The sequence below is a fragment of the Mesoplodon densirostris genome, chromosome 11 (genome assembly GCF_025265405.1).
Source record: "Mesoplodon densirostris isolate mMesDen1 chromosome 11, mMesDen1 primary haplotype, whole genome shotgun sequence".
In the NCBI taxonomy this organism is placed as follows: Eukaryota; Metazoa; Chordata; class Mammalia; order Artiodactyla; family Ziphiidae; genus Mesoplodon; species Mesoplodon densirostris.
The window spans coordinates 45,396,801-45,418,398 of NC_082671.1; the positions used below are offsets into that span (position 1 = coordinate 45,396,801).

At 49.0% G+C, this 21,598-nt stretch overlaps 1 protein-coding gene across 7 annotated transcripts; it reads right to left on the reverse strand.

Moving 5' to 3' along the window:
* Window positions 1–67: 67 nt before the first annotated feature.
* DGKA (diacylglycerol kinase alpha) lies at window positions 68–20,089 on the reverse strand. 7 transcript variants are annotated; one of them, XM_060112183.1, is made up of 24 exons: window positions 14,813–14,870; window positions 14,186–14,333; window positions 13,692–13,765; window positions 13,237–13,369; window positions 12,912–12,986; window positions 12,407–12,456; window positions 11,974–12,048; window positions 11,655–11,774; window positions 11,427–11,541; window positions 10,730–10,818; window positions 10,475–10,594; window positions 10,181–10,279; window positions 9,923–10,006; window positions 9,646–9,719; window positions 9,262–9,336; window positions 8,765–8,850; window positions 8,584–8,673; window positions 2,289–2,449; window positions 1,958–2,022; window positions 1,634–1,724; window positions 1,157–1,355; window positions 921–1,041; window positions 669–729; window positions 68–394 (listed from the first exon to the last, which is right to left on the reverse strand). In XM_060112183.1, exons 1-24 carry the CDS (start codon window positions 14,846–14,848, stop codon window positions 311–313), a joined length of 2,325 nt encoding a protein of 774 aa, XP_059968166.1. In that variant the 5' UTR covers window positions 14,849–14,870; the 3' UTR covers window positions 68–310. The 7 variants fall into 7 exon arrangements, with proteins under 7 accessions (XP_059968166.1, XP_059968170.1, XP_059968171.1 ...); XM_060112187.1 differs by lacking the exon at window positions 9,923–10,006; XM_060112182.1 differs by lacking the exon at window positions 68–394 and having other exon boundaries at window positions 408–729.
* Between the last annotated feature and the right edge of the window lie 1,509 nt (window positions 20,090–21,598).

Consider the following 21,598-nt stretch of genomic DNA (forward strand, 5'->3'; position numbering starts at 1 on the left):
ATAAAGGAGTGGAGGTATAAAGGAAGGAGGTGTACCACTTACTTAACAGATATCCCAGTGGGAAAAAAAGTCATTTTATTCAGATGAGGCACTTTCAATGTATTGTTTGTGACGTGTGTGTGTATGTGTGTGTGTGCACATGTGCATGGGGAATAGTGGAGGTGGTGCAGGATAATAAATACTGTGAGGGTGAAGGAACACTCCCCTGAGCTGGCAGGAGGGTTTGGCAGCAATATACAGAGCCTAGGGACTAGAGCCCAGGGACAAGGAGGTGGGTTCAAGGCTGGCTTGGAGGCTGAGATGTCCCCCCTCAGCATAAGAAGCCAAAGAAATTGGAGGAGCGGGGGGGTGGGCCCACGAGCATGGGCATCTGGTTCCTGTGGGTAATCTTGATCTGGAAAGGAAGGAGGCGCATTCAGAGATAAGGCCTAGTGCCTTGGGGCTGGAGAAGCAGAGATTTTGGGGAAAATCTGTAGGGTTCAGGGTGGTTTGCCAGGGTCCTAGAGAGGCCATGGTAGGAAGGCCAGGGGCTGAGAAATCAGGATTTGGGAGGAAGGGTGCACAGGGGAACTTGAGGCCTCAGCAGGAAGTAAAGAAGCTGTGGAATGGAAATTTAGGATCCACGGAGCCTGGGGGTTCAGTTTTTGGCAGGCACAGGCAATACTCACTGTACAGGGTGTCTGCATCCAGGGTTCTCCATCAATTTGCATGGGGAGGGTTTTTGTGGTGCTGTGTGAGGTCAAGGCAGATTGGTGGCAATTTCTTTATCAACCGAGTACCAAAACTCTGTTCTTAGGTTGGCCTTGAGACCCTTTGTTACTGAGGAAGGTCTGGTACAGTCCCTCCCCACCATTCCCATACCCTTCTGCTTTCCTGGCCCCACTCCTCCCCTCAGAGCCCCCAGCTTGAGTTTTCCTTACTGGAAGGTGATCTCAGAGCACTTGGCTAGCCGATGTCCAGCATTCTTGAGCTTGGTATAGATCTGGCCCATCTCAATTGCACCCTCCAGCCCTACTACTTCCAGCCGCTTGTCGCTTAGGTCTGGTGGGGTGGGAAGTAGAGAGACAGGTTTTGTAGAAGCAGGGCTCCTCCAAAGAGAGTCACACCTTCTCCTTAGGCCCTCCCCCCACTCAGCTCCCAAGGCTGCTCCTCTTACCTGGTACACAGGTTTTCAGGATATCAGGGTCGGTGATCACTTTGGCTGTAGCACCTAAGGCCTGGTTGATCCCATGGATATCGCTGTGCGGTCTCTTGGTGTCACCCCAGAGATTGGAGCCGCCATGCGTGCTCGGGATGTTCAGAACTGCGATGCCTTCTAGGGACAGGTTGCTCAGATCCAGTGGTTTCCCACAGATCTGAGGGGAGGAGAGCACAGATCCTTGCCTCACGGCATCACGATGGACGTGACCACTCCCTAAATAACACACTGGGAAGACTAGGATTTGGAGGTTTGCAAGAGGTGGAGGGAAGTAGGGACTGGTGTATCTTAAGAACTTGGGAAATCGGGATTAGAGAGCGGGGAGGTCAAAGTATAGGTTCAAGAATATGAGAAGTTCCTGAGGGCTCCTGTGGAGGGAGAAATTAAGATATAAGGGGCTAAAAAGGATGTGGGGTTGGCTCTCATCACACCCACCTCAACTGTCAAAGATTCCTCCAGCTTTTTGCACGTTGAGAAGATGGATTCAGAAGTGGCAAATTCGAAGTACCATAGCTTGTTCTTCATTCTGTGTCGGCCCCAACACCAGGCCCAGGAGGAAGGGGACAAATTACACAGTGCTGGCAGAGGTGGGCTAAGTGACAGGGAAGGGCATCAACCTCCCAACTGCAGTCCAGTGGGGAACAGGGAAGCTTGGTTGAGGGGCTTCCTAGAGGTGTCACTGCCCAAGCACTGAGTCAAACTTGGCCACCACGTGGTCCCTGCCACTGTGTATGCCCACACCCACCCCCTTTCCCTCACCTGCTGTTGAACTTCTCAGGATATTTCTCCCGCATGATGTGAAATCGGTGAGCAATAGAGGCATCCTGGAGAGTCCAGGGCATATGAGATCAGAGGCCACCTTGTTCCTCAGCACAGAACCCTCTCTCTCTTTAACTCTCCAGTTTGGGAGTGAAACGTCCCACGTTCTTTTTTTTTTTTCGTCCCACATTCTTTTCTTGCAACTCACACCACTCCTGATTTCCCTGTGTCACAGCTCCTTTACCCTCTACCTTCCTTTTCTGCCCTCCTCCAGCCTCTGCCTGCTTAACCCCCACTTCCTCCCATCCCCCCCATGCCCCACTCCACTGACCACACCGATGGAGAAGTAGTTATTGATGATTTGAAAGGGGACTGGGTCACTCTTTTCTTCAGTTTGTTGGGGTATCACCTCCACAGACCATCGATCCATGTGTACCACCTTACTCGTCTCTAAATCCTTGAGGATCTTCCCCAGATTCTGTCCCTCATACCCTAAGGATGGTATGAAGACAGGTTACCACTGAACCCCAGGTCCCAGACGGACCTCCTCTCAGCTCCCAGATCCACAGATTCCCAGGGATCCTCTGCCCTGGTTCTGCAGATCCTCCAAGCCCTAAGCAGTGAAAGGGGAGGGTGTTCAGTCATGGCTCCCATGGACCAATCTTAAGGTCAGACTCTTACTGACCCTTTTCTCCACACTGTCACTGTCATGGAGGGTGAAAGTTCCCAATGTGTGTGTGCATCTAACAATAATGCCAAAGTTCATTTGGAAGAGTAAAGAAAATAGCCAGGAAAATGAAAAGTGCTGAAAAAGATAAGTGATGAATGGGAATAATCTCTCTCTTTCTCTGACGCTTCCTCTCCCCATTCTACAAGAGAGAACACAGTATAAAGCAAGGGTATCAAAACAGGGTAATAACTGGTACAGTGACTGGAATAAAAAGTTCAATAGTAAGGAACAGAGTGCCCAGAAACAGACTCAAGTATATATGGAAATTTAGTATATCATGACATTTTAAATAAACGGAGAAAGAAAGATTATTCAGTAAATGGTACTGGATGTAGAAGTCACCCCTTACACTAAAATAAATTCAAGATGGGTCAAAGAATTTAAATGTAAGCAGAATTTGTACTAGCAGAAAACATGAGTGAGTGTTTTAGAATCTTTGAGCGGAAAAGGCCTTTCTAAAGCATAATACAAAACTCAGAGCCAAACAAGAAAAAGACTGATAAATACAATTACATGAAAATTAAAAACTTCTGAAATCAAACAGAAGAAAAGCAAATATATTTGGAATTTTCAAAATTGCCACAAAATAAACAGAAATAGTTCTGACAAAAAATAAAAAAATAAAAAGACCTAACCAAGCAAACAAACAACTTCTGTACAGTTAAATAAACACACACCTAAATAAAAGACAAACTGGGAAAAAATATCTGCAGCACACATAACAGACTAACGTCTCCAACATTCAAAAAGTGCTTACAAATCACTATATTTAAAAAGTCAGGGGGACTTCCCTGGTGGCGCAGTGGTTAAGAATTTGCCTGCCAATGCAGGGGACACAGGTTCGAGCCCTGGTTCGGGAAGATCCCACATGCTGCGGAGCAACTAAGCCCGTGCACCACAACTATTGAGCCTGCGCTCTTAGCCCATGAGCCACAACTGCTGAGCCTACTGAAGCCCATGCGCCTAGAGCCTGTGCTCTGCAACAAGAGAAGCCACCACAATGAGAAGCCCGTGCACTGCAATGAGTGGCCCCTGCTTGCCACAACTAGAGAAAGCCCGCGTGCAGCAACAAAGACCCAACGCAGCCAAAAATAAATAAATTTAATTTTAAAAAATAACATTAAAAAAAAAGTAGGGACTTCCTTGGTGGTCCAGTGGTAAAGAATCTGCCTTCCAATGCAGGGGACACGGGTTCAATCTCTGGTCTGGGAACTAAGATCCCACATGCCACGGGGCAACTAAGCCTGAGCACAGCTACTGAGCTCATGTGCCTCAACTACAGAGCCCACGTGGTCTGGAACCCATGCACCACAGCAAGAGAGAGAAAACCCGCAGGCCACAACTAGAGAGAAGCCCGCGCGCTGCAACGAGCGCTGAGAGGAAAGATCCCACATGCTGCAACGAAGACCGGAGGCAGCCAAATAAATAAATTTTTTTTTAAAAGTCAGTAGAAAAATGGGCAAATAACTCAAGCCAATCACAGAAATACAAATGGCCAATATTCATATTAAAGATGCTCAATATTACTAACAGTTAAAAGAATTGTAAATTAAAATTGTAAATTAGTTAACTTTTTGTGCCTATCAGATTGACAAACTATGAGGAGACTGAGAAAACCAAACGCTAATGGGATTATGAATAAACTGGCACTCTCATTTGCTGTTAGTTGGAGCATAAATTGGTATTTCATTTTTGGAAGACAATTTGGCAACTTTTACCAAAATGTTATCAAATTTTATCAAAACATATTCTCTGACACAGCAATTCCACTTTTAGGAATTTCTCCTACAGAAACAAAAGTCCACAGAAATGGATGTATAAGGATTTTTGCTGAGGTACTCTGTAAAACAGCAAAAAACTAAATGTCCACCAGGAGGGGAAGGTTATATAAATTATGCCAAATCCATGCTATGAAATAATGTGCAGCTATTGAAATCAGAATGAAATCTCTATGTAGTATCATGGAAAGTTCTCCAAGACATATTCAATGAAAAAAGAAGTCCCAGGACAATGTGTGTAGTATGATCCTATTTATGTTTGTTTAAAAGTTATGTGTGTGTGTGAAAACAGAAAAATGAGTGCAAATAGGAAACAGTAGGTTATCTCTGGGGAGGAAAATGGAATTTGGTGAGGGGATAGGGAAGAGGAAACCTGTATGTGAAGACTCACACATTTTACTTTTTAAAACCTTTCACAGTGAAAATGTACTGATGCATTACTTGTGTAATTTTTTAACAATAAAATAACTAGTAAAATGTTTATACTCTTTGAGCCAGCAATTCCACTCCTAGAAATCTCTTCTAGAGAAATTCTCACATCTGTGTGCAGAGATAGACTGCAGTATGGTGTGTAATAAAAAACTGAATGCTACCCAAATGTCTATCAATATGGGACTAGTTAGGGAATTCCCTGGAGGTCCAGTGGTTAAGACTCCACGCTTCCACTGCAGGGGGCACGGATTCAATTCCTGGCTGGGGAACTAAAAGCCCACATTCTGCGTGGTGCAGCAAAAAAAAAGAAAAGAAAAGAAAAGAAAAATGTCTTCACTTCCTCACATTCCATCAATGGTTCAACCTGCTATAATTTGCCTTTCTCCATACCACCGTGCTGAAACTCTTTTGGCAAAGACTGCCAGTGATTCCTGCCAAAACCAATAGTATATCTTTAGCTCTCATTTTAACACATGAAACTCCTCACTCAGCCTCTAAAATACCACTAAAGTTACAGAGGACCTGTTCTGTTTTTTCTTAGTCTTTGTGGTAAGCAAAACAATGGCCTTTCAGAGATGTGCACAACCTAATCTCCAGAATCTGTGCATATGTTGCCTTAAATGGCGAAAGAGACTATGCAGATGTGATTAAATTAAGGATTTTAAGATGAGGAGATTATCCTGGATTATCTGGCTGGGCCCTATGTAATCACAGGGCTCCTAATAAGTGAAAGAAGGCTACAAGAAAGAAGAGTCATGGAAGGAGATTTGACAATGGAAGCAGAGCTTGGAAGGATAACGTTGTTGGTTGGAAGGGGGGCGGATATGAGCCAAGGAATGCAGGCAGCCTCTAGTAACTGGCAAAGACAAGGCAAGGGATTCTCCCCTAGAGCCTCTAGAAAAAATACAGCCCTGCCAGCATCTTGATTTTAGCGCAGTGGAAATGATTTTGGATTTGTGCCCTCAAGAACTGTTAAGATAATACATTCGTGTTGTTTTAAGGCACCATGGTGATTTGTTACAGCAGCAAGAGGACACTAATACAGACTCCTTTGATAATTCATCTTCTTCTGTTCAACCCTTAAATAGGGTGTTTACCATGATCTGGCTGTCCTTATCCACTTTCTCTTCTTACCTCTTTCCCTGGGTAACTCATCTACTCTGAGGATGTCAATTACCTCCTAGGAGTTGACCTTCAAACACATATCTTCAGCCTTGACTTCTCTCCTAAATTCCTAACATCAATTTCTGACTACCCACCACACATCTCCACCTAGGTGCTCCACTGATACCTTAACTCAATACATCCAAAACCAAATCTATCTTTCTTCCTTAAACTGGTCCTCCTCCTATATTCCCTATTTTTATTTATTTTATTTATTTATTTATTTATTTTTGGCTGAGTTGGGTCTTCGTTGCTGCGCGCAGGCTTTCTCTAGTTGTGGCAAGCGAGGGCTACTCTTCGTTGCAGTGTGTCGGCTTCTCATTGTGGTGGCTTCTCTTGTTGCGGAGCATGGGCTCTAGGCCCGCAGGCTTCAGTAGTTGTGGCACGTGGGCTCTGTAGTTGTGCTTCACAGGCTCTAGAGCAGAGGCTCTGTAGTTGTGGTGAACGGGCTTAGTTGCTCCGCAGCATGTGGGATCTTCCCGGACCAGGGATCGAACCCGTGTCCCCTGCATTGGCAGGCAGATTCTCAACCACTGAGCCACCAGGGAAGCCCTATGTTCCCTATTTTAATAAATGGTATCCCCATCTGCTCAGTCCACAAACTTAGAAAATGTCTTAGACTTGTCTTTACCCCTTCCTCCACATCCATTAGTTACCAAGTATTGTGGCTTCTACCCCATAACTCCACTGGTGCTGCCTTTGCTTTTTGTGCTCATCATCTCTTGACTAGACTATTGCAATCGAGGTCCTGCCTTCTTCCTCCAATCCATCCTCCACAGAGCTCCCATAGCAGTATTCCTTCCATCAATCCCCCTTCGAATCTTAGGATTTTTTTCAATATCAACACAAGTTTTCATTAGTGCTGTATTTATATCATTATTTTCATGATTCAGATGGAATTAGCAGAAACTGCTATGAGAGTCTCATTTGCAAAACACAAAGTGAAGACTCAAAGTTAATGATTTCAAAGTGTCTAATACTGTTAATGAAAACAAAGTCAGATGTTGAGGATTTAAGCATGCCTCCCCCCCAAATGGTCATATGTTTACATACAAGATTTAAATTATATTATACAGAGATACTTCTCCTTTCTGGAATAATATTTTATATAAAAGTAATTTTTATTATATACAAACTAAAATTTATATATATAAAGTATTATATATGCATACACACACACACACACACACCCCTATTTTTTCTTTTAGTTACATCTTTCATGAGTTCCAGAGCCCCCCATGGTTTAGGGATTGCACATTCGAATGCCTCAGAGGCTAGAAACGTAAAGTGAATGACTGGCAGGGAGGTAAGAGGATTGTGGTGAATTGAAGGATACATGACCCACTTCTTAGAAATAACCAAGGTCAAAAAAATTCAAAACACTGCAAGACAAACAATACAAAACACTACACATCATTTCTGTGGGCTGTCAGTTTTCAAACTCTGGCAGGATGAAGTTAAAAACTCCTCACCACAGCATTCATGACCCTCCATTTTCTGGACCCTGCTCAGTTCAGTCCTCCCTCTTCTCATTGCCCACTGTGCACCCTATGTCCCAGTCACAATGAATGACTCGCTTTCCAAAATGCACCATCATGTTGTTTGGTAACTCCTCTGGCCTTACACAACTTCTTCCACCTAGAACACTTTTTGCTCTCCTTAGCAGCCTCCCATTCCATAATCTCCTGTAAGATCTCAGAGCTGGACTCTGAATCCAAGAGCCTTAATTCCAAGACAACTTCCTCAATTCCAGGACAATTTCAATCTGCCCCACACTGACCTCTTTATCTACCAATTACATCTTTCAAACTTTCTCTTTGAAGGGAAAAAGAGACTAGAAATGGGAGAGCAGCTAGGAGATTGTTGCAATAGACATGGGAAAAATTATGAATGAATGAATGACCCCTGATTACAGCTGACCCTTGAATAACATGGGGGTTAATATAAGTGTATAACTTATAGTTGGCCCTCCGTATCCACTGTTTCTCCACATCTGCGGATTCAACCAACCATGGACTGTGTAGTTCTGTAGTATTTACTACTGAAAAATATCCTCAATAAGTGGACCGGCGCAGTTCAAGACCATGCTGTTCAAGGGTCAACTGTAATTGGTTGAATAAATGAATGAATCATGGCCAAGCTCCCTGCTAGCTCCATCACTCAGCATCTGGCTTAGCTCTTATACAACCTTCCTTATTCCCACATTGTTCTCTCTACCTCCATATTCTTTGATTCTGAGCCCTAAGACTTGGGAGAAACAGAAGGATATTTTTAGGTTTATAGGGAAGAGGACTGTCACCCTTGACCCTTCTAGGTTCAGACTGTGATCCTTGACCCTTCAAGTCTTTGCTTCATCCAGAGCTCTCTTCCTTTGGGACAATCCACTTTGGGACCCACCCATCTGTGCCTCTCTTTTCCGCCAAGGCTTTTTCTTCACCAGATGCCTAAATGCCTTCTCTGTGTGCCTTTCCCTACCTACCCAACTCCCCCATTCCCCAGCAAAACAATTTCTAACCACTTACCTCCTCCCCATCTTAGGCAACGAGCCAGATCATTTCCAGTGCCCAGGGGCAACACAGCAACAGGAGGCACAACAGGCAAGTTGGCTTTGTCTGTGGAGGCAGGTAAGGAGATGGATGAAGGGAGTTAGCTCTGGAAGGCCACTGCCCCTGGGCCCAGCCCGGAGCTGCTCCCTGCACTGACCAATGGTCTCTAGAATCCAGCCTACTGTGCCATCTCCTCCACACACCAAAACCCGGTAATCAGGAACATCTCTGAAGAATCTGAGCCTGAGACAAAAGGTGAGAGAGAAGATGAGGAAGGATAACTGGACTGAGGCTACCCAACTCTTGGACAGGCAGAGTAAGTACTTCTTGTCTCTCATTCCTTATAACACCCTTCCCCTTTGTCAAACGACTTGTTTCTATTAAGGGTAGAGAAAAAGTACAATGGGGAAATCTTATAGCCACTCCTTAGTGGTGAGGGAGAAACTGATATCTCCATTCTTTGAGGGCAGAACAGAGATGAGCTGGAGAATTCAGAGGTAGGGATACCCAGCAAAAGCAGCATTCTGAAGTCTGGTTTCTTGGGCTTCCCCTGGTCCTCCCCACCCAACAGGCACTCTTTCCTGCTCTCTTCCAACATACACAGATAGGCAGACACACACAAACCCTGCGACACAACCCCTAACCTATACTCACCCTGGCTCGGGACCATCCTTTAGGAGGTTGAACACCTGTCGAGGGTTTAGTAGATACTGGAATTTCCAAAGCACCCTGTGTGGGGAAAAAGGAAAGCTCATGGCAGGGCATGGCATGGATATTCTGTACTCCACTCTCTCTCTCTCTCTCTCTCTTTTTTTTTGGCTGTGCCGCGCAGCATGCAGGATCTTAGTTTCCCCACCAGGGATGGAACCCCCGCCCCCTGCAGTGGAAGCATGGAGTCCTAACCATCGGACCGCCAGGGAAGTCCCTGTACTCCACTCTCTTGATGTCCTCAAGGTATGTCCCCTGCATACACACAGATTCCCAACCTCTGTCCATCTTCCCTCTCTATTTTACAAGACCTAGTAGAGCTCTTCTCACCTCTCCCCTTGCTTCCCACCACTCTTGGGGTTGACAAAGACCAGAAGTGGGTGGGTGTTAGAAACAGGGTCAATCTGCATTGAGGGAAGAAAACAAGGATAAGGAAAGCAGGATTTTGTCAGAGTTAAGATGGGTCCCGGAGACAGGAGCAGAGGGCTGGCATTCCCCCCAGGTGGCTTTCCCCTCCCCCAGGGAGTAGGAACCAGTCCCCAGGTTTCCCATCTCATTCCCTCCCATGAGGTCCCCACCATGAATCCCAAGCCTCTCAGTCCTGTACCCGCAGTGCCTCAGAGGTGCTCAAATTTAAATCATCCACAGTTTTCTGGTTTGTTTTGCTAATTTTACGCTCCTGTCCAGAGGCCTAGGAAGGGAAGGAGGCAGAAGGAAGGAAAACTGGATTGTGTGAATCCATAAACAGATGAGAGTCTGACTTGAATCCTAAAAATATAGGCTCTCTGCTCTAAATGGCATTGTGTGCGTGTGTGAATTGGGGAAGCACTCCTGTCCCCTCCCAGCCGCTGTCCAGGGGTCTCACAAGGACGCTGGGATAGATGGAAGATGGACGCAGGATGTGATCGCGGAGCAGCCCACAGTCACACTCATGGCCCATGGCTGGCAGGCAGTCGTCATGGATCTGAAAGACAAGGCAGGCACGGAGAGATTGTGGAGGGAACCCCGTCACCTCTCAGCTTGGGGTCTGCTACTGAAAGAGAGCCCTTGGGAGTAGGGCAACCAAGGGTGTAAGGGAGATGTGCCGGAGGGGGCCGGCAGAGAGGGCAGCTTAGGGAGGGGCCCAAAGCAAGGCTGGAGGGATAGCTCCCGGACTGACCTCTAGGTGGCACCACACACAATGCAGCCCAACCAGACTGTGGTAGATTCGGATCTTTTTCTGACAGCGGTCGCAGCGTCCGGATTCACAGCCTCCTCGCACCCACACATGTGATTGGACCTTGGGGAGAAAGGCAAACTCTTGTCTGAAAGGGTCTGAGCAGGGACTCGGGAAGGCCTGAGGGCAGCAATGGGCCAAGAGCCAGGACCAGGGCCAGGATGTGGGTGGTGATCTGGTGGGCGTGGGGTCACTCACACCAATGTCCTTCCGAGACTTGGCATAGGTGCTGACTTCACAGGGCAGGGCCTTCATGGCACACTGGTCATGAACGACGTATTTACAGACTGGGCAAGAAGAAGAAGAAGAAGAAAAAAAAAAAGAGTGAAGAAGGTCAGAGGCTTAGCTGCAGCCCCTCTACCCTATTTCTTCCTTACCTGGAGGTGAAACAGCATCACTCACTGAAACATGGCATATAACCCCTTGCTGTGAGGGTGAGGTACAGAACTCAAGTTTGGGCTGGGGGCTCACCTCCAAGACCTGTGCCTTTTTCTCACTCTTCCCCCTAAAAGAGCAATTGCTACTGCATGTCCAACCCCACTCCATTCATGTGTCAGGAACTGAGCTGGATGATGTAAAGGAGGCCCAGATATAACAGCAACAATAACAACAACAACAATAATAATACCTAATTTTTATTGCAGACTTAATAGTATGTACATGCACTACATGAAGCACTTTTCTTGCATCAAACTTATTTAATGCTCACAATTACCTCATTCGCAGTTGAAGAAACTAAGACTTAAAGAAGTTATGTGGCTTTCCCAAGGTCACATAACCAGTCACTGGCAGAGCCCAGGATTCAAAGCCAGGTCTCTCTAAGTTCAGAGCGCTGTGTTCCCACAGATAGCTGGGCTGCCCCTCTGTTCCCACACTCCCAGGCCCCATCACTCACGGTTACAGGTCAGCCCCTGTTTGCCAAGACCAATGCTCGACTCGCACAGGTTGCAGTAGACTGGTCGGGGGAACCTCTTGGGTCTCCACATGTGCTGCCCATTGTCCTTCAGGGTCTGGGAGGGCACAACAGATGCTGGGGAATGTCTAAGCCCTTAGAGTGCCAATCTCTAGCAAGTACGACCCAAGGCAACTGTTTTGCCCGTCCTCACAAGTCTCTCCTACTCACCATCTCCAGACCCAGTAGCACTAGCAGTGGCACGGTGGTGGCCCCAGCCCGGAGCCACTCAGCTAGGGAGACAGAGCCACTTCCATCAGAGTCAACCTCTTTCATCATCTCCTGAAGAATCTGAGCAGAGAATGTGGGAAGGCTGACTTCTGGTGTGAGTAACCCCTCAGATCTGACACTTCTCCACTGCCCGCTAGGACAGCCAGCCTAGCCATCCTAGCCAAGGGCACCAGGCTGCCTGTCAGAGATGGGGTGAGGTAGATAAAGGTCTCACTAGGGAGCAGGTATAACAAGGGACATGCAGGAAGAATGGCCTTACCGGCCTCAGCTCAGACACCTCCCAATCCAGGTATTCAGCCACTCGCATCATCTGTATGATGATTTTGTCCACTTCCTGAGGGCCGAGAGGGTAGGAGTCACCACCACATCCTGCCTCACTACCACCATCCAAACCCTCCTCTAGAAATCAGGGTTCCTGAGTTCCACCCACAGACCCCCTCTCATTCTCAGGTGTCTCTGCCAAGTAAATGAATGTCTACGTGTCTGTGTTTGCAAGGGAGCCCCCAAGTCGTGTCTCCAGCATCCTCTATTAGGGGTCAAGAGCTTGGGACCTACTCTCAGATTTAGTCCTAAAAGACTCAGCTTCTCCCTCTAGCTTCCTCTGCTTCTTAAGATCCTGGAAGAGTTGGGAGGGGGGGCACAGACAAATGGACACATATTCCCTTGCCCAGCATACAGGTCCCCCAACTCACTGAGCTGTCCAGGATCCCATTTCTGTCCGTGTCGTACAGCTTGAAGGTGACTGTGGGGTGTTTTAGGGGGCCAGGGTCAGTTTGTGAGGGATACCCAAAGAATTCATAACAGAATACAGGGGAAACAAAGAGATAAGGAGAGCCTTTTTGGATGAAGAGCCCAGGACTTGGGGCTGGGACTGAGATGGGAGACAAAAAGAGAGGGGAAACAGGTCTGGATTCCACCCTTGGTGAACCTGATAGGCGAGACAGTACACACCCCCCACATCCTATCCCGGGTCCCCCATATGAAAATATACAAGACGTGGGAACTAGGGTGACTATGGTGGATGGCGTTAGGTATAAGGAGTCTGGGGAAACAGAGGAAATGGGTCCATTCTCTGGCCCCACCTTTGTCTGGCCTGTCAGCCTTTAGGAATCCTGAAAAATGAGGGAAGGAAGGCTGGGGAATACCCTCTCTCCCTTCACCTTTCCTTCCCTCTCCCAGTCCAGAATGGTAACTCACACTCTAGCTTGTCTTCTGGCCGGCCACCCTCCAGAAGGGAAAAGTAGCAGGAGACATCACTGAGACACACCACATCTGGTTACAGAAAGTACAGCAGACCTGAGGTTGGGGCTCCCTCCAGTCTGGCTCTTCTCTTTTCCTTTGTTCCAACTCTTCCCTTTAACTTTCCTCCCTCTGGCTCCTAGGCAAGCCTGGCTACCCTCTACCTCTCCCTCCCACCACCCTGCCCCCAACATGTGACTCAATTCAACTCTCACCCCAAGACCCACACTTAATTTGACTTTTCTTCAGGAGGCCCAGCCCAGTCCCACCTACGTGACCATACCTTCTTTTACAGTCTCTTCTAAGCAGTAACTAGTCTGGAAGGATTGAAACAGTGCCAGGCTTAGGGGACTGGGAACATTATCCACTTCCAGATAGATTTTCAGGAATTGCTGGAATCCTTCGTACCCAATGGCCTATGATGAAAGCAAGCATTACCCTGGAGAGATCTGCAGGATGGGAGTTGGGGACTGAATTGGGAGTGGTGGGGACAGTGACAATAAGTGCAGAGTTGAGAAGCATCCAAGGCAGGAGTATGGTTTATTGGGCTAAGTCCTGAGTTACTAGAATCTCTTGTTTTGTCCTAAAGCAATAGTTGCAGTAACAATGGATGCTGGGGAGAGAGGATAGCAAGGGTTGGGCCCAGAATAATCCCTGGAAGTTGGGCATCCCAATGGAGTAGCAAAAACAAAGGTGGGAGGAGTTGGTGAAGGAGAGGATTTCCCAGCTGCCACTCACATCTCCTTGGAGATATTCAGCCATTTCACCATCCTCAAAGAGCTTTAGGACATCACTGACCTTTCTGGTGGAGTCTAGGATGTGAAGAGAGTGAAGAGAGCATTAGTCTGGTTCAGCTCTCCCTGCCCTCTGCCACAGTCCCACCCAGACATCCAACAGGAAAGAAGATTCCAGTGAGATGAAAAAGAAATTCCAAGAAGAAACACAGAAGTACAGAGAGAAAAACATTTCATATCCTCCAAAGTGGTTGCCCTCTTTATCTCTCTTCTCTGAGATTTGGTGCAGGCAGTCAAGATTCAGAGAAGGTGGGTAGAGAGCTAAGACCACGGGCATCTTCCTTTTTCCCTCCCCTCCTGCTCCCAGCCAGGCATATCTCAGGAGCATCCTGTCTCAAGGCCACTGGGGAAAAGTGGGAGAACTGGGGGGAATGAGGAGGAGGAGGTATTGTCTAAGGGTAAGGTTTCCAGGACTGAATGACTGAGAGGAAGACTCACATTCCATGTATTTTTGCAGCTGGGCAAAATCACTGGGGCTTATTAGGCCCCTCTCCTTGGCCATCTTTCTTTTTTTCTTAAGGATGGACACGAAGGCAGCTTGGTAGTAGTACTTCTGGCTCCTGGAACTCTGCTTACAAGGGTAGCTCTGGAGGAAGATGACAAGAACATGTGGCAGGACTGGCCAGCTGTCTGGGTCTCTTTGCTTCTGTACACGCTGTTCATTTTCCACTCCTACTACTATTTCTGTTCTTTTCTTGTCTCTGTGTCCCTCCCTAAGTCTCTTCCTTTCCCTGTGTTCCTCTCCTCTGTGTCTCTGTCTCTCCCTGACAGTGTCTGTCCTCTGTCTCTGTTTCTCTGACTCATCCCTGACTTTCTCTCCAACATTTCTGTATCCTTCTCCAGCTCTTTGATTTCTTCCCCAATCTGTCTTGACTCATCTCTGACCATCCCTCACCTCCCTGCCCCCCAACCCTCTTTCCCAGGCTATACGCGTCTCTGTGAGTGTGTCCCTCGCCTGCTCCTACTTTTTCTCCCTCCCCCCCAATCTCTGCAGGCTCTGCCGGGCCTAAGCTCTGTCCCATCTCCCTTCGCATCCCGCAGCCCTGGCCCTCCGGTGGTTCTCACTGAGATGGCGGCACGCCTCCCGAGCCACGACCCCATCTTGCTCCGCCTCCAGCCCCGGTCCCCAGCCCCGCTTAGCTACCACTCCCAGAACCACCCACGCCCCGCAACGACCTCTAGCGCTTCTGACGCGCGCGACACAGAACCAGCTCTAGCCAGGTCCTCAGCCCCGGCCCCGCCTCGTCTGCGTCCCGCAGCGCTCCACTGGGGAAGGGCGGGACCCAGGCACGAGAGATTGGGGAGAAGGTAGGGGAAGAAGGCTCTGAGCATCTGCCTGGCTTCTCAGCTCCAGGAGGGTTGTGCTGAGTGCGGGAGCCTTCCTTCCACCCTGCTAGGTTAGCAGTGTTTAGGGATCCCCAACTTTCAGCTATGGGACCCAGGGACCAAGGAGGAGCCATCACGTGGATCATGCTGACCCCTGACCCAGGGGCCAAGCTGCAGAGGGCAACTTGCCTTGAGGATTCAATAACAGCAATAACAATATCTTACCTTAGCATAGTACAACACCACTTTGGAGTCAAACAAAACTGGGGTTAGTCATATCTGGGTTCCATTCTTAGCTGTGTTACCACCGTGTGACTTGGGCAAAGTACAGCTATAAAATGGCAGAATGATACCTATCTTTCATAGTTGTGAGGATTAAGTAAATAATGTATGAAAAGTACCTAGTATAACACCTGGCATATAGAGGGCCTACAAGGAATGGTAGTTATTGTATTAACAAGTAAAATCAAATTCTATGAGACAGGGAATTATTGGTATAGCCATTCTACAGATGAAGAAACGGGAGCTCAGAGAGGTTGAGACTTCCCAAGGCAGGTGACAAGTGGAGGAGCCAAGGCTCCAACTCAAGAACTTCGTGGTGCAACCCCCTCCCCCACCGCCTCTCTGTCCTCCTCTTGTTCCACTGTCCCCTTCACACACTGCCTTCTAGTCTCACTGCCCTCCTTTCTGTTCCTCAAGCATGCCAAGTTCTTCCCTGCTCAGGGCCATGAGACTTACTGCTCTGTCTGCCTGGACCACCCTTCCCCACTCTTGGCAGAGCTGACTTCTTGCCTAAGCTGAAATGTCAGCTCCTCCAAGCTCCTCCAGCTCCTCCCTGATCATTCTGTTCTAAGGTAGCCCCCACCTCCTTTGCGTAGCACCCTCCTTTGTTTCCTTCATAGAACTTATCACAACTGGAGAATATCTTGCCCATTTATTTGCTTCTTTGTTTACTGTTTGTCTTTTCCTACCAAAATGTAAGTCCCACAGGGCAGGAACTTATCAGTCTTATTCACCACTGTATCCCCAATACCTAATGCCCATCATGTTATAAGTGCTCCATAGTGGTTGTACAAATAGTTGTATAAAGCTAGGGAGTCATATATGGGGACTCTTAATCCAAACGCGGTTAAATGGGATGCCAGAGTATCCATCTGGACAGTGAGGGGAACATGAGACAATGTGGGGCACATATAGTAGGTGCTAAATAAATATTTGTTAAATGAATGAATGATGCTAAAAAGCACTTATTGTGGTACTCCATCCAAGGCCCTGACCTTCTGCCTCCCCTCCGCCCACTTATTTAGGGTGGTTGGGGCAGGCTTAAGGAGGCAGTTAGGGTCTACTAGAATTTCTTTTCTGATGGTGCAAGAAACTTCTCTGTAACCTCTGCCCTTGGGACATCTCTGCCACTCACCTCCATGTATAGCATTCCTGTTCCGGAGGCTCTCTGGGAACACTTAGAAGGGGGTTCTGAGACACTAATATTGTGGAGAAAGGACTCCACCCATCTGGCCCTTTCAATGACTATAATCTAAATTCTCCTGCCAACAGATCTAATGAATACATAATAGTCTTATGGCTAATGGGGTCTGTAAGGCTTAATTAGCCTCTCTGATTACCCCTGGGGATTCTTAGATGGCTCCAAGGTTCTAGGAAATGGAATCTGAGAGAGAAAGTGACAGAGAGAGAGCAAACAAGAGACAAACAGGAGAGAAGAGAGAATACTTCTCTCTTGCCTGTCTTTTCACAAGCCCCCCAGTCTTACATGTAATATATAGTAGAAGTTAAAAGAATGGACTTTTGAATTAGATAGGCTTGGATTAGAATTCTAGCTCTTGGGACTTCCCTGGCGTTCCAGTGGTTGAGACTCCGCGCTTCCAATGCAAGGGGCGTGGGTTCGATCACTGGTCAGGGAACTAAGATTCCACATGCCACGCAGCGTGGCCAAAAAAAAAAAAAAAAGAATTCTAGCTCTTGGGTGAGTTATTTCATCTCCCTGAACCTGTTTTCTTATCAGTAAAATTGTTACCTGGAGAAATCAGTCACCATGGGGGGGTTAAATAAGGTAATACATGCAATATACTTAGCAAACTGCATGGCACAGAGAAAGAACTCAGTAAACATTAGCTATTATTATTATTGTTATTATTATTATACAAGGGTGGTACCTAGAGAAACATATCTGGAGATTAGGAAAAATGCTGCCTTGGACCCAGGATGGCATAAATTCTAGGGGCTCCCAGCAGCAGTGAAGCCCAAGTTGTATACCTTCCCACTTGTGTCATGTCTCAGGCACAGGCATGTAATATCAGGATTCTGCATTTTGCCTCTGGGAGGGTGAGGAGGTGGCTATAGAAACTAGACTATCAGGGTCCAAGGACACCCCTGGGCTGGGACCTTGGACATAAAGGCTCCTGGGATATTTTCAGTTGTCCAGGGCCTTAAAAATCTGGAACAAGTCCAATTTTGTCCTGCTCCATCCCAGCCTCGAGGCTGTAACCTGGGCTAGTCCAGGTGAAGGCTAGGGCTGGGAGGGTGGGGTCTGCTGCCCAACCCGACAGCTATTTGTGACTCACCCTTCCCCTCCCTCCTCAGGTTTCCCTGCCCGCCCCTACCAACTTGGGGTGAGAAAGTAAGAAGTTGACTTGGAGGCAGAGAATCCTAGAACGTCCTCAGGGCTGGGAGGCACCAACTCTCTTATTTTACAGAGGAAGAAACTGAGGCCCAGATAGAGAGCCACTCTCTCAGGGTCACACCCAGACTCTAGACATAGTGTCCTTAGTCCATTCCATTAAATCTTAGTGTCTCTGGTCTTCTAGATCTTATTTTAAACATTAAGTACTAAAACTGCTGGTAACTGAGAGATAACTATGATTTCCAAAGCCAGTGCTAACATTTAAAATTTCCTTTTTCACATCAACACTCATTGCTCACATTCCAAGTCATGTAGGTTTACCATTACCCAAGAATCAGCTATGCCCCCAGAACACTCAGGCTGACCCAGCAAGGAACCCCAAGGGGCAGGCACTCCCTTTTGAGGGCCCAGACCTGATTACCTGGACTTCTGAATCCCTTAACCACACCAGGGCTTGCATCCTCCTCCTGTTTCTGAAGACTGAGGGAGGGTCTCTTCCTTCCTGCCCATCCCTGCTACTAGTCAGTGGCCCCTGAGAGGGAATCATTTGGCGTGAAGCCTTAGTATTTGTTAAGCCTCCACAAACATCGCAGATGGTAGTGTTGCCTGATTAAGGGGGTGGTGTTTTTGTGTGTGGGTGTCATTGTGCAGTACAGGAGGAAGTTACGATGTTGGCACGCTTGGGGGATGTGGGCTCATACGGTTAAAAGGTTGAGGAGATGCCCAGCAATATTTGCATTTCTTCCTCAGTAAAGCTCATTTCCCCCACTGAAAGGTGAAAAGTGGGATTCAGACCCAGGTAGTTTCAGAAACTTCCCGGTGACAGGTGTGGAAAGGAGAGGGGTGGGAAGTTGGGGACCAGGAGGCCAAACAAGAACCCTTCTCCACCCGTGCAGTGCTGTGCAGGTTTCGAAATGGACTTTCCTCCGACTCGGGTCCCCAGGAGCCAGCTTCAGCATCTGTCCGAGTCATCGGGACAGATGGAGGGCAAGGTCTGGGGGAAACACTGCTTACGGGGTTCTGGGCCAGCCCTCCCGCTGCCCCCGCTCCTGGCGCAAACCCTTCTAGCTACCCGCTCCAGCTGTCACGCTTCCTCCTTCTCGGCACAGCAGCCCTACCCTAGCCCGTGGGGCGTCCCCTCCCGCGGCCCCCGCCCCGGCCTGCTCCGGTGCGGGAGGGCGGGAGGCGGCAGGGGGCTCGCGGGGTCTCTACCTTGCCTGCGGAGGGCGCGCGGTCGGACCTGGAGCGTCGGCGCGGGAGCTGGAGCCCGAGCTGGGCTGGAGGGGACGGGCCAGGCAGGCGCGGCCGCCGCGGGGCCGCCCCACTCCTGACGACACAGCTGCCCGCCCCCCACCCCAGAAGGCCCGCCCGCCGGCGCCCGCGCCCGGCGCCGGGCGCCCCTAACTCTGGAAACTTCTAGTTCACCAGACCCGATTCCTCCCTCCCCCGATTATCTCCAGGGCTCTGGTCTGTGCCACTTTCTCCACATTCCTGCGCAGCTCATCTTCCCGCCCCGGTAACGGCTCAGTTTCTGTCTTTCCACTCCCTTCTTTCCAATCACTCACAGCCTCTCCCCGCATCCCAACCCTGGCAGGCCAAGGTAGGGGGCGGGGCCGCTGATGAGACAGCTTGGCTGTTGCCCACCCACCCAACCTCTCACCCTCTCCTAACTGCTGCCACCAGGGGACTTCCCTTCCCAACTCCTTTCCATCCATCCACCATGGATTGAATTCACACTCAGGAGGCTCCGCAGGAGCAAGGCCAGAGTTCCAGACTGCGCATCCTAAGACCAAACACCTCCCTGCCAACACGGGTTCCACACTGCTTGACACTACTTGAGAGAATCTGCCCACCTTTGCCTCCAGGTTCCTCGCCTCCGTTAAACCCAAACCCCAGGTGCCTCAGATTTGCTTCCCCAGGCTAAGGACACCTCCTTCTCTCAAGACTCAGATTCTTCCCTTAAGTCTGGGGTTGTGATTCAGGTGCAAAGAGCATTCTGGTCTGGGGGCTTCCCTGGTGGCGCAGTGGTGGAGGGTCCGCCTGCCGATGCAGGGGACGTGGGTTCGTGCCCCGGTCCGGGAGGACCCCACATGCCGCGGAGCGGCTGGGCCTGTGAGCCATGGCCGCTGAGCCTGCGCGTCTGGAGCCTGAGCTCCGCAACGGGAGAGGCCACAGCAGTGAGAGGCCCGGGTACCGCAAAAAAAAAAAAAGAGCATTCTGGTCTGAATCCACCCTTTCTCCATGCCTTAACCCTCCCACTTTACCTGCTGGCCTTGGCAGGTGCTGTGGAAGGCCCTGGCCAACAGTCAGGGTGAAAGGAGATCCTTTCAGCTTCTCCTGTCTGGAATCTGTAGTTAAGGCTCTTGGGGCAGCATGGATGGTGGTGAGGCTGGTAGAGCAAGGGAGAGAGACTGAGGCCTAGGGACTTACTGGTAGGAACTGAAGACCTAGGCATCCTGCTCCCTGGCCCCGCCCCAACTCTGTCTAACCCCCTCCTACCCTTCATTGAAGTAGGGCACAGTAACAAAGGCTTGAGTTCCTGGAATCTTCCCTCATACACCTGGTGGTGGAGAGGGGGAGGGAGACCTCTGATTGGAAGGGTGTATGTGGGTGTTGTGTGTATGTTGTACATGTACACACATACAAACACAAATGTAATATATACATACTTTTGGTGGAGGTTGGAGAGGAGAAGGAATGAATACACGAGGCCCTCTAGTGGAAACAGAGAGGTCTAAGCAGTTCTTGACTGTTTTGAGACTTGTTGGAAGAGAATCCTCCATTTTTATCAGAAATATAGCTGCTGAGTAATAGGGTTTGGAGTATCGTTGTTGCATCTGAACTGGAGATATGAGGCAGCGGTTGGAGAGGACCTGTCTCTCTGCTCCTGTCTCCCCTCTAATCTTAAAAAGACAAGGAGGGGGCTTCCCTGGTGGCGCAGTGGTTGAGAGTCCGCCTGCCGATGCAGGGGACACGGGTTCGTGCCCCGGTCTGGGAAGATCCCACATGCCGCGGAGCGGCTGGGCCCGTGAGCCGTGGCCGTTGAGCCTGCGCGTCCGGAGCCTGTGCTCCGCAACGGGAGAGGCCACAACAGTGAGAGGCCCACATACTGCAAAAAAAGAAAAAAAAAAAGCAAAAAAAAAAAGACAAGGACACTCCCCATCCTTCATCTCTCCTTCCTACATGACCTCCTCAGTCGTGAAATCATAAGCATTTTTTTTAATTTAAAAAAAAATTTATTTATTTTTGGCTGCATTGGGTCTTAGTTGCTGCGTGTGGGTTTTCTCTAGTTGTGGCGAGCGGGGGCTTCTCTTGTTGCGGAGCGGGGTCTAGGCATGTGGGCTTCAGTAGTTGTGGCATGCAGCCTCAGTAGTTGTGGCACGTGGGCTCAGTTGTAGCACGTGGGCTCAGTAGTTGTGGCTCTCGGGCTTAGTTGTTCTGCGGCATGTGGGATCTTCCCGGACCAGGGCTTGAACCCGTGTCCCCTGCATTGGCAGGCGGATTCTTTATTTATTTATTTTTATTTTTTGCGGTATGTGGGCCTCTCACTGTTGCGGAGCACAGGCTCTGGACACGCAGGCTCAACGGCCATGGCTTGCGGGCCCAGCCGCTCCGCGGCATGTGGGATCTTCCCGGACCGGGGCACGAACCCATGTCCCCTGCATCGGCAGGCGGACTCTCAACCACTGCGCCACCAGGGAAGCCCTGGCAGGCGGATTCTTAACCACTGCGCCACCAGGGAAGCCCCAGGCACTTTTGAAGGTTTATTACGCACCAAGTCCTGTACTTTGTTCTGCAGGACAGCCAAAGACATAGCCCAGCTTAAGGACTGCACCAAACAGTGGCTTGGTTGTGTGGGTATGTGTATAAGCCATCCTAAGCAAACA